The sequence below is a fragment of the Aythya marila genome (genome assembly GCF_965140915.1).
Source record: "Aythya marila genome assembly, chromosome: 7".
NCBI classification, from domain to species: domain Eukaryota; kingdom Metazoa; phylum Chordata; class Aves; order Anseriformes; family Anatidae; genus Aythya; species Aythya marila.
The window spans coordinates 9,395,237-9,407,473 of NC_139048.1; the positions used below are offsets into that span (position 1 = coordinate 9,395,237).

General features: G+C 45.9%; 1 protein-coding gene across 14 annotated transcripts in view; it reads right to left on the reverse strand.

Moving 5' to 3' along the window:
• Window positions 1–11,923, reverse strand: part of TCF7L2 (transcription factor 7 like 2) — a 177,474-nt gene extending 165,551 nt beyond the window's left edge. For 12 of the 14 annotated variants that reach the window (XM_082764415.1, XM_082764418.1, XM_082764417.1 and 9 more), the window contains exons 1-4: window positions 11,737–11,923; window positions 11,031–11,226; window positions 10,646–10,712; window positions 10,323–10,447 (exon numbers count right to left, since the gene is read on the reverse strand). In XM_082764415.1, coding sequence (XP_082620541.1) covers window positions 10,323–10,447; window positions 10,646–10,712; window positions 11,031–11,219 — 381 coding nt within the window. In that variant the 5' untranslated portion in view covers window positions 11,220–11,226; window positions 11,737–11,923. Of the gene's footprint in view, window positions 1–10,322; window positions 10,713–11,030; window positions 11,227–11,736 lie in introns of all 14 variants that reach the window. The other 2 variants (XM_082764419.1, XM_082764406.1) reach the window with 2 other exon arrangements.
• Window positions 11,924–12,237: the final 314 nt, after the last annotated feature.

Genomic DNA, 12,237 nt, shown 5'->3' on the forward strand with positions numbered 1-12,237 from the left:
TCGTTGCAAGCACAGAATGCAACACTAACAAGTTGTCCCTCTTTTCAGCTCTTTTCATTCTCCTCTTTTCCAATTGCCTGATTCAGAGCTTAATGGAAACTTGTCAAGGCTTTTCTTCCCACAAACCCTGTAGAGCCCCAAGGCAATCTGTGCACAGAGTAACCACAGGAATCTCATATTGTCAATTAAAATTGAATAGACACCTGATAACTTGAGTATACGTTCACAAATAATATACATCACATGCATATACACAGATGTGCACATGCAACCCGCCAGATAACCACGCTTCAGACACAGCAGCAGCTCTGCGACATTCCCAGTCCCCTTTACAACCACCCAGGTCCTAATTTTCAGTTTTTAATTTCATAAACATGAAATGACATGAAAGCACTTTCACATATTGTAGTTGAGCAACAGATTTCAATGGAAAATAAACTTACTACGTATACCAGGCATTCGGCCTTTAACAACCCTGGGGATTGTAAAAGTATTTAGCTGCTATCCAGACAAAATAAGCTCTATGGATATTCTTTACATAGCGGTTTTGTGAGCAGTACAGAAGTTCGGTTTGTGACTAGCTCCTGTAAAGACTTTTTTTTTTTTTTTTTTGAAATGAACACATACACGTTTTAATCTACATTTTATGATGTAGTTTAAGAACTAAGAAAAAGCCCGTAGGGGAATATAACAGGGATCAGAAGTAAACTAAGGCATTCAGTTAAAAATAATAATAATAAAAATCTCAAAAACTTGACTTCCAGACACAGAACTATAATCTGTAACTCCTTTCAAAGGGAGAAGATCTCCTTGCCAATGTCTCAGTGAAAACAAAGGTAGAAACACTGACTGCTGTTTTATTCTTCTGATACATGCATTCAAGGTCATACCTTCCCTTGGATTCTTTAATATTGCCAAACATTTATAATAGCATAATTTCTATAGCAGTCTGTTGAGCCTGGGCACAGACCAGTACAGCGACTATATGCCATGTTCCAGACCTCGCCTATGTCAGAATAGCGGCCCTGGTTTTATAAATCTCTTAAATCTAATTAAGCCAATGCAAACCTCTTACTGTGTATGCTCCCAAACCAGTTCACTGGTTTAACCAAGTTAAAATTATTCAGGCTAGGGTTTAAAGTAGTTCCAAGAGAACCTTTATTAAATATTTGCATCAGTTAAAAACAGAAATCAATGCAGTGACTTGTCTCTAGAATAGCAAAGCCTGTAACCTCTTGACTCTTCCTGATAATTATTTAAGGAGTCACTGACTCCTGCAGAGGACTTTGGAGTCCCCACCTTTTCTTGGGCTACTTTTCCTTTTCCTAAAATAGGAGGGGTTGTTACCACTGTATCAACATCTAAGAATCTCTCATATTTCCCAGAAAGTCCCATTTGCAGTAATTTCAGTTCAGTATTTTCTAAATATTCCTTCCCACACTTTTTGGGGGGAAGTGTTTTTGTTTTGTTTTGGTTTTGGTTTGCTTGGTTTTGGGTGTCTCAGCTGCAGCACCACCACTAGTGAATTAAAAAGCCAAGCCAGATTTTGTTGTATCCAGCACCTTTTGCACCACAGATATCTGGAGAGCCCTACAAACTGTGAGATAGATACTGCTCATGCACAATTATATATTCATGCTTGGTAGCCGCTAAGCATGCCATCATACTTCCCACGGAGCCTAGGGCATTAAAACCTGTTCTGCTGAGAGGGGAAAACAGTTAGTCAGGACTAACTGTGTCAGGAGGACTAACAAAATGGTTATGGGACCTTCAGCATCAGAGGGTCCCTCCTGAATTCAGCTTCGCTTCCTGGCTGGATACCTGCTGGCCTCCAGTACCCAGACACCTGACCACAGCCAGAAGCTGGCCCCACATCTTCTCCCTCCTCATACTTCCTTCAGCAAGAGCATTTTAAACACAAAGACATTCTCTGCTCACCAAAGCCTACTTGTCTCCTACAATTCCTATCATTTCACTGTCATCGTTTTCCCTTTGCTGAAACCAGCAGCATATGAGTCAGAGAACAATCATTAACTTTTACAACTTCCATACAAATCCACCTACTCATATTAGAAAAGCAGTATTGACATGCAACACAGCCTCAGACCAAATCCTGATCCTGCCAGGATGCTGTGCGCTGCTGTGGGAAAGTCAGATACTGCAGAAGCAGGAGCTCATTTAAGAAAGTACCATCGGAAACAGCTTTTTTTTTTTTCTCCTCTTCATGAGCGAAGGACGCTGCAGAAGAAGCAATATATCAATGTGACGTTTAGTTTAGTTCGGCTTTTTCAATACCTTTATCCACTTTTGAAGAAATTGGCCATTGGTTCAAGACACACGGGGCCTGATCCAAAGCCCTTCGTTATTAATAGAAGTCTTTTTTCCACTGACTTCAATGGACCTTGGACCAAGCCCAAGGAAGACAAGATTTCACAGCAGTTAGAGTGACACACATTCTCCAGATTCAAAAAAAAACAATACACAGCATTTACGATGTTAATCTGTATAGCGTAGTTTTGTTTGTGGGTATTTTTTTTTCCTCCTTTTTGAAATAGGCTCTAGGCTGTCAGATTAACGCACCCAGAAAGTCTCTCTCTGAAGTTGGAAGGAATTATAGGCAGATACAGAACACCACAGTCAGACGTCGAATATTCCCAGTATTCCCCCCTACTAGAATATAAAGCATCCTCTACCACAACGTATCTCACAAGCTGCTGCACCCACGCTTTAAAGTGTCCCATCATCACACACTCCTCCAGGAACAGCTACAATATTACTCGTAATGAATTAATTTGTATTAATATGGCCATCACGTGCACTTCCATATGAAACCCATTGTCCTGGATCATTAAAAAAAAAAAAACTCACTAAGTGAAGTAACGCGGTACCCCTATATTTAGTTTAAAGAAATTTAAAATAAATACATTAAAACAAAATTGCTAATATCTTTAGTACATCATAATTGGCGCAGCAAGCAGAAACCCAGTTATCTTCTCAGTAAGTATTTATAGCAGCACCCTTCCCCATTCATTCCACATTTTCTTAGAGAATCTGCTGTACCCTACATCTGCAATTCATTGACTTTACAATTTACCACATGTTGAGATGGAGAGGTCTCAGCTCCATTTGAATCACTGCACAAATATGCAAGTGATTTATCGTTTTAAAACTGAAGACTGCAGAAGAACGACTCCACTTTTCCTGAACATTACTCCTTCTGGCAGACCATGAACAATTACAGTTCGTACTAATTAAGCTCTGTAAATGTGCTGTGCCCTGCTAATGCCTACCAGGCCTCAAATTTAGTTTCATGAAGCCAAACTTCAGCCAGCAACTTAACTCATTCGGCACTGCCCAGTTGCCTGCGTGTGACCCCAGAAGAGCACGGGTCGAGGCTTTTGCCTGCTGAAAACAAAGGGGGGAGCATGGGCAGGTTTTGGCAAAAGGAATTGGGCCAGAGGGAGGGGGTGGGAAACGTGGTGGGACAACGGGGACATCACTGCTGATAACCTGCTACGAAGGGCCAACACCGCCCCAGCTCTGCACGCCGGTGGTAAGGGATTCAGATCTGTCCCCGGGGGCCAATAACTCACAGCATTCCATTGATTAGGAAAATGCATAAAACCTTCAACAAAACTGTACAGTTACTTGTGGAAGGGCCCCATTGACAGCCCCCTCATTTTATTTTTTTTTTATTTTTTTTTCCAGTCAGGTTTTACACGACCACCAGAAGAAAAAAACATATGGGCAAAGGAGCCACACACGTAACCCTGCGTTTTTCTTCAATCAGCATCCGAGCGCGGCCATAACCTACAGGGAAACCGAAATAAACTGCTGAAGAAATTAAAGCTCGGAGTACTACCTAGGCACATTTGAGTAATCACATTACCGTGTTAACACGCACACGCACGGCACAGACAAGACAGCAGCACGTCAGCCCCAGCCGTCCACTCGAGGGAAGCACGTTCAGCGGGGAGCGCGCTGCCTCGCTCCCTGGGCCCCTCGCTTCCCTCACGCCGAGGAGCCAGCCCCCAGGCCCCAAGCTTCGCTTCCCCTCCAACCACTCAAAAAACGTTGTTCCCTCCGCCCCAAGTTTCTGGGATTTCTCCTGGCGCTCCCTCCCATGTTCTTCCTTTGTCCTCCGAGCACTCCCCGGCGGCCTCTGGCTTCGCTGCTCCCCCCCGGCACCCCCTCGCAGACCCCGCACGCCCCAGGCGTTGCCCTCCAGCAGGGCACCAGGCTGCTCCCCAGGGCTGCCCCCCCGTCAATCCATCGTTGTGTGCCCTCCCCTCGTGTGGGCAGTGTAAGATCCCTGTTTTACACATGCACAAACAAAACCCACCAAGCAACTGCCTGCATTCCCGAGCATCCACCTTTCACGTTAAACCTGATGGCTCCCCTCCCCCCCCCAACCCTGCGTGGCTCAGTGGGATGTAAGAAAATCACAGGACACTTCCAGGTGTCACCCTTCTTTAAAGGCTTGCAGTATTTCCTAGATACCGACACAAGCACGATTCTGCTAAGACCTCAGCAAGGGACAGGGCTGCGCTCACTTCTCCAGGCTGAGCCAGCCCCTCCGGCACTGCAAGCGTTAATTATAAACTTCGGAGCCCACGTAAAAAGCACAAACATAAACCAGCACTTGGGAGGAGGAGCACGAATAATTCTGCGCTTTTGGGTGGGGAGAGACAGGATTTCCATCCCTCCCCCCCCCAGCACCACACTCCATCTCTCATTGCTTATAATTAGTGAAAGAAATTTGACCCACTGCCAGTGTCTGTGGACCTTGGATATTATAAGGCCAGCGTGGCGTCAAATATCTTAACATTCATAAGTGTTATAGGCTGTAAATAAACCCCGTGGATTTATGACCCTGCGGTGCTTGCCAGCAAACGACTGTGGCACATTTCTTTCAGCAGACCTGTCGAGGTGCAAGTTTGCCTTTGGTTGTAAAATTAACCATTTCCTTCACAAATGCGCCCAATTAGAAGTCAAAGTTGAAGGCTTAGGTACATATTTGCGAGGCGGCAGCCAGAGGAGGTGCGGGGGAGCAGGGCTTGAAACTTCCCCCCAAACCTCCCAAGCGCCCCAAGCACAAGTTCCCACAGCAGCTCCGGTGTGGGAGCAGGGATCTGATTTCACCCAAACCCCTGGAAAAGAGGAAAAAAGAAAGAAAAAAAAAAAGAAAAAGAAAAAGAAAAAAACAAAAGCCACCTCTTTTCCATTTACCCCTGGCTATTGCAAGCTCTCCTTTTTGGCTGCCCTGGAGGGGGGAGCAGGCTCTCTCCCCAGCCTTGCCTGGAGCAGGATCCGCTCCCTTCCCCCAGTATAATGTCATCGACTTCCTGTGCAGGAGAGCATTTGCTAAATCCAGGTTGTCTCATGCTTAACTGCCAATAATCCAACTTCCACATAACTCCCAGACAGCTGGGGAAAGGTCCTCAGAGTTTTTAGTCATGGTACAGAAACACACGTCCACACAAAAAATCTGCAGCTGTCCTTTTTCTCTGCACCACTTTTTTTTTTTTTTTTATCTGATTTTGGGGCCCAGTCTTTAAAGTCTGACAAATTTAAAACATTTTTACCTACATTCTGGTTTACAAGCTCCAATGAAAGCTGTGACATATCCCCCCTCCCTGCCTTCAACTGACGAATCAGCACATATTTGCTTGGACAAAAAACTAAGAGGAAGGAGGAAGAAAAAAAAAACACTCAACATCATCAATCCATGTGTGAATGCATTAAAAAAACCTGGAAAGGCATCTACTGTATTTTTTTTTTTCTCCAGTATAGATCAGCCACTGGTGCAGCTATTAAAATTGTTCGATTTCCAAAGCAAATATTATTTTTAATGAAGTGCAGTCCTGCAATTATCCTGTACACTCCAGTAACAGTGCTGCATTATATTGTTTTGCAAGGTCCTAGAAACATGAAACTTTTCTCTAACTAATTTTCATAGCCCCCTAAAGAGAAGCTGATTGACTCAGCAATGCAGTGTTTGCACCGGAATGAAGCCTTATCAGAGAAGAAAAACAGAAGAGGGAAAAAAAAAAAAAAAAAGAGAGAGAATTAAAAGTAAATCAGATTCTTTACTGAAAATAAGTTAACAGACCCAGTCTGTTTGCCATTGTATACCAGCTATGCTAATGCTATAGCAGAGTGATTCAGCAATCTACCTAATTAAGCATGAGGAAAGTTTCTTTATGCAGGTTCCATTTGATTTATGCCACAGGATCATCAGTTCTTATTTAATAGCTTGTCTTTGCACAAGTCCAGAAACTTTATTAAAAGCATGCCTATTCAATTTTTTTTTAGGAAAAAAAAAAGTGAATAACTCAGTCTCCATTGAATAGCTACGTATCATAAAGTACTAAAGTGCTGACATATTAAGTTGTACCTACATTATTAAACTAGTTGGTGGATGTTAATACCATAATCCATACTGCAGACATTAAACCTCAACCCTAAAGATTAGTAAAGAATTAATATTGTCACATCGAGACCAAAATCTTAACATGCCAGCCATAAATATTTCTGAAGGAGATGAAAAACAATTAGCATAAATACCAAAGAAGGGCAAGAACACCTGTTCTTTTTCAGCGCGATAAGCATTTTATTGTTCTCTATTTAAAATGTAATGACCTGTGTAATTACAGTAATATTACATTGTATTGCAAGGGCTTGGAATGTCACACTTTGAAAAGTGTTGTCAAAACAATTGGAGGGAGGAAAAAAAAGGACCACCATTAACCCTTCACACTCCTGGGTCTACAGCTTTTGTATTAGCGAGGATTATGTTGTTTCATTCAGCAGATAAAGGAAAACATCCATTTTTCAAGCCAGTTAAAGAAAAAAGTTTCTTCCTGAACCTACAAATCCGAGCGAGGGGGCTGCTCTCTCCTACAGCTATTCCAAACTCACAAACTTCAGGACCAAATGCAAGCTTATTCCAACAGTCTCACTTAGCAAGCAACAATTTAGGGGAAAGGAAGATGCAACAGCACTAGCAAAACTAAGGCATCTGCCAGCAGGGTTTTCTCAAGTCACAACACATCTATTTGCTCACCAAAATGCGTTAACCAAGCTCTAAAATTAGGATAAAAATTAAACACACCACTTCTTCATTTCCAACTCTGAAATGAAAACAGTTTCCTTTATTATCCCTAGCAGGCAGCTACCCCAGTCCCTCTGCAAGCATGGGTATGAAACTGGCATCTCAGATGCACTGCTTCATTACTGCGTGGCCAGACCTCCACATACACATCTAGTCTTAAAAGCAATCCACAGTATTCCGTCAAAAGCCAGAGTAACACACACAAAAAAATCCTTATCTTCTAAAAATAAAATTATTCCTATTAAGCTTTATCGAGAGTTTTCAGCAAGTAAAACATTATTATTGAGATAATATATTATTCATCATAAGCAGATTTCACGATATTTCATACATTCTTGTGGCAGTAATGCAGAAATTGCTGTCCCCGAGTTTGCTCTTGAACAGACAATTACAGGTACATTAACAAACAACGACAACAAAAAAGCAATAATCCTACTACACCCCCCAAATAAAAACCATACCCCAAAAATCCATGAAAAGAACCACACCCACAAAACCTTTTAGGTTTTCTACAACAGCAAAAGGAAAGGAAAAGCAGTTTTGCTACATATCTGCATCACCTCTTTATCTTACATGCTCTACAACTCGACAGATATGGCTTCTGAAAAAACGACATAAATAAAAATAAAATTCAAAATTATGCAGAATTATCTCTACCTTTTCAATATGTATTTAAAAAAAAACAGGACAGAGAACGATCTAGTTTGTCTGGAAATTAAAACTGGCACAGCACAGAACCAGAATCCACCTAAAAACAGTGTGACAGACAACTGCTATCCCGCTTAATCTTCATAACATTCTGCTCTCAGGCCTAAATAAATAACTTTAATTTTTCTAGACTACAATTAAGTTGTCGGCAAACAAATAAGCACAGAGAATGTGAAAGAATAAGGTTAAGAAGATGAGAGAAGGTTGCTGGAGCCTGGATGTGGAAATAAGAAAATTGCCTATTGAGTGTGGAAATATCCTTTCAGAACCCATCTGATAACAGAAGAAGGCCACCTGCTATACCAACAATAAACCAACGTGTCATCTTTTGTACAGTACCTTTAATTCACACAAACACGACATTCCTATGGAAGCCTTTTTAACTGTGGGGGAGCAAGGGGAGGAAGAATATTTCCAGGCAAGCTAACTGCTGAAGGATCCTGTCTTTACATGCTAAGGGAAAAAGGATCTAATAAAGGTAACGAGCAAAAAGAAGGGGAAAAAAATCAAAAACTATAGCTGTTGTAAGAAAAATGCTTAAAGAAAAAGAAGCCGAGGTGTTCTTCCTATTAACCTAGACTTGGAAGAGGGGGATGCATTTCAGGCAAAAAAGAAGAGAGGGGGAAAAAAAAAAAAAAAAAAAGGAAGCCAAAGCTCACAATTTGTAACAAAGTAATTTGTGACAAAGATTGCTTTGCCATCTGGATCCTAGTGCTTTGAGATTTTGGAGTTTATCACTATCATCCATATACATAGGGGTGACCGGATTCAAAAGGAAAAATATAATGCACCCAGCCCCTGGATTCCCCTCCCCATCATTACAATTGCAAACTGCAGTTACCCCTGTGCTACTGTCCCAGAAATCACCTCCTTGCCAGAGGAGCCTCGCAGGCTACCAAAACGAAGCCCTGCCACATGCCAAACTCAGGCAAAGTCAGAAAATCTCCCTTACATCTCTGTCACTCCGCATTCACCGAGCTGCTCTGCTGACGTTTGGCTAAGTGGAAACAAGGCTGACCCGATGTTTAATATTTTAATGCTTTAAAACACTTGTAGATCTGATACACTGGAGGTGTCCAAGCCCTCAGTCATTAGCGTGGCTTCAACATCCCCCGAACAGTAGATCTATTATTGTAAATCGCTATCTCGTGTTACCACAAGGCAAAAAAAAAAAGTGTATAAACACACATGGGGAAGGTGGGGACACTTCGGATTTAGAAACCCCCAGAAGAAGCAAACCAGCGAGCCTAAGCCCACCGACAGGAGTGAGCAGCGATTTGTAGTCCCACTGGATTTAACAGTTTCAGCTAAGAAAACAGGGAGGACAAAATAACGAAAAGAAAACTCTTTAGAAAGGGAAGGCTCCACGCGAGGAACCTGCTGTCAGAGCAGAGCACACAGCTGATGGCACCAGGCTGGGCAGAGCGGAAAAACAGCTGGGACTACAACCCTAGCAGCACACCCCAAAGTTTACCAAGACCCTGGGGTCTTGGAGCTGGAAGTGGCTCTCCCTCTGCTCCCCCCACACACAGGCACACGGCCCTGGCTTAGAAACTAATTAAACCCAAGGAAACAACACGGAGAAAAAAAGAAAGAAAACAACGAAGAAAAGACGCTTTCAGCACAGTTTCTGCCAGCGTGCTGGCAGAAAGCAATTCTGCTCGACTCTTTGGGGTTTTTTTGGGGGGGGACCGTACCGGCTCCTGGCCCAGGCGGTTCCCCCCCAGGCCGCAGCCCCGCGCCCCCCGGCCCGAGACCCCCAGAGCCGGAGCAGCCCCGGGCCGCTCCCCGCGGCCGCCGCCGGGCTCCCGGCCCCCGGAGCCCCCTCGGGCCGGGCCGGGATGGGAAGGGAAGGGGAAGGGAGCCGGGAGCTCCCCGCACAGGCCGGCCGAGGGCAGGAGAGGGTTAAGGGGGAGGAAAGGGGAGGGGGGAGCCGGAGCCGGCCCGGCCGCCGCGGAGGAGGGCAGGAGGCGGCGGGGAGCTCGCGGGGAGCCCGGCCGGGGGGAGCGGCCCTCGGGGGTCCCCCCCCTGCAGAGGGGAGGGGGCGGCGGGGGGGGGGGGGGGAGTCATCATCATCATAAAAAAAAAAAAAAAAAGCAACTTTTTTAAAAAAAAAAAAAAATTGTAGTTTACTTTTGAGGCCGGATTGGGCTTTGCTTTTTGTTGCTTTTTTTTTTTTTTTACTATTATTATTCGCCCCCTCGCCCCCCCCCCCACCCTCCCCTCCACCTCGCACGGCAGGGGGAGGTGACGAGGAGCTCCAGCAAAGTGCCCGCAAAACTGAAAGTAACCAAAAAAAAAAAAAAAAAAAAAAAGGAATAGTAATTAAGAAAAAAAAAAAAAAAAAGAAAGAAAGAAAAAAGAAACATGGCGAAGTGTAAACAACCCCCTCCCGCCGAGTTCGCAAAGTTTGCGGAGCGGGATGGGGGGGCTATGGGGCACCGGGGGGGGGAGTGGAGATTGGGGGGGGGGGACACCGAGAAGGAAAAAGGCAACTCACCGTTCTGGCCGTCGGAGAGAGCGAGCCGTTGGGCAGATACGGGCTGCTGAGGTCGGGGATCATTATAAAGGGATAACCCGGGTATGGTGGGCCCTTAAACAACCCTCCATCTTGCCTCTTCGCAGCTAACATGGCGGGGGAGACACGAGCGGGGAAGGAAGGGGGCGACAAGGGGGGGAAAAAAAATAAAGGGGAAGGTGGGGGGGGGAGAGGAAAAACTTTTTTTAGCGGGTGTCCCAAAAAGAAGAGCCCGGCGCGGCGGGCGCCGGGCCGGGCCGGGTTGGGTCGGGGGGAGCGGGGCGCTGCGGGCCCGCCGTACTCACCTTCCTCCAAACTTTCTCGGGATTTATCTCTGAAAGTTTCCGAGCGAGGTGGGGGCCGCCGCTCCGCCTGGGAGCGGGCCGGGGTCGGCAGCGGGGAGATCGGGTTGGGAGGGGGGGGTATGGATTTGTTGTTTGTTTTTTTTTAATTTGGGGTGATTTTGTTTTTTGTTTTTTGTTTTTTTTTCAAGGGGGGGTAGGATGAAAGGGAAAGGTTCGGGGAGAAGGTGGGAAGGGGAAGGAGAGCGGGGGAAGAGAGAACAAAACAGAAGGCATCGTTACAAGTTGGTGCCGCGGAGGAAAGTTGGGCGCCGCCGGCAGCGGGACCCGGCGCCCCCGGCCCCGCAGCGCGGCCCCCGCCCGGCCCCGCGGGGGGCTTCCCCCGTACCTCCGAGTCCGAGGAGCTGTTTTGATTCGTTTCTGATTCATTGACGAGAGACGACTTGACATCAGCTAAATCCCTCTCCGCCGAGGAGTTCTCCGAGATCTTCTCCTCCTGCTCCCCTTCGTCTTTGAAAGAGATCAGTTCATCGTTGGCGCCCAGGTCGTCCCCTCCACCGCCGTTCAGCTGCGGCATTTTCCTCCTGGCTCACCCCACCAGCAGCAATTTTGCAAAAAGGGGAAGGGGGGTGATACAAAAAGAAAAAAAAAAAAAAAAAAAAAGAGGGGGGAACGGGGAGGGGGGGAAGGAGGAAAAAAAAAAAAAAAGACCAGGGGAGGGGGGGGAAAGTTTGCACCAAAAAAAAAAAAAAAAAAAAAGAAGAGTCCAAGGTGAAAGTTTTTTTTTTTCTCCCCTTCTCTTTCCTCCTGGGGAGGGGAAAAGAGGGAGGAGGAGGGGAGGGAAACGTCTCTTCTTTGCTCCTTTTGCACCAGTGACTTTAGGCTTCTTCCTTTCCTTCTTGTGGATTTTCTCTTTCTTTCTTCCAGGGAGCTGGTCGGCGTGCACGGCGCGCACACGCACTCACACCCGCGCACGCACTCGCGAAAAATTAACAGTAATAAACCACGGAGCCGGGGGGAGGGGGGTCGAGGGGGGGGGGGAAGGGAGGGATAAAAAAATAATAATAATAATAATAATAATGCAACAAACAAACCAAAGAAGTCAGCTGTAACGGGGGGGCAGCCGCCGCGGATATGGGGAGCCCGTGCCGCTCGGGTTTGAGTGAGTTGAAGTTGGACTGAGAGCTTTTCAGTTCAAAGGCGGCGCTGATTGACAGCTAGAAAAAGGGGGATCGAAATCCGGAGGAACGGAGAAGTCTGGGATCCGGGATTATTGACAGGGAGCGAGAAACACACCAGGCACTTAATGAGATGCAGGAGGGGGCGGGGGCTCCCCGGTGACGTCTGCATAAATAAACAGGGTTGGGGAGGAGGAGGAGGAGGAGAGGAGGAGGAGGAAGGGGGGGGGGGGAAGTGGCGAAGTAACAATGAGCCTTTGGGGCAGGCAGCGGGAGGGCCAGGGCACCAAGCAAGGGGAGGGGGCAAAAAAAAAAAAAAAAAAAAGGAAATTTGATGTTAAATTAAAAAAAAAAAAAAGCACTCTGCTCCAGAGCTTGGGGGGGGGCGAGGGGGGAGCAGCCAAACGGGTGCCCCTG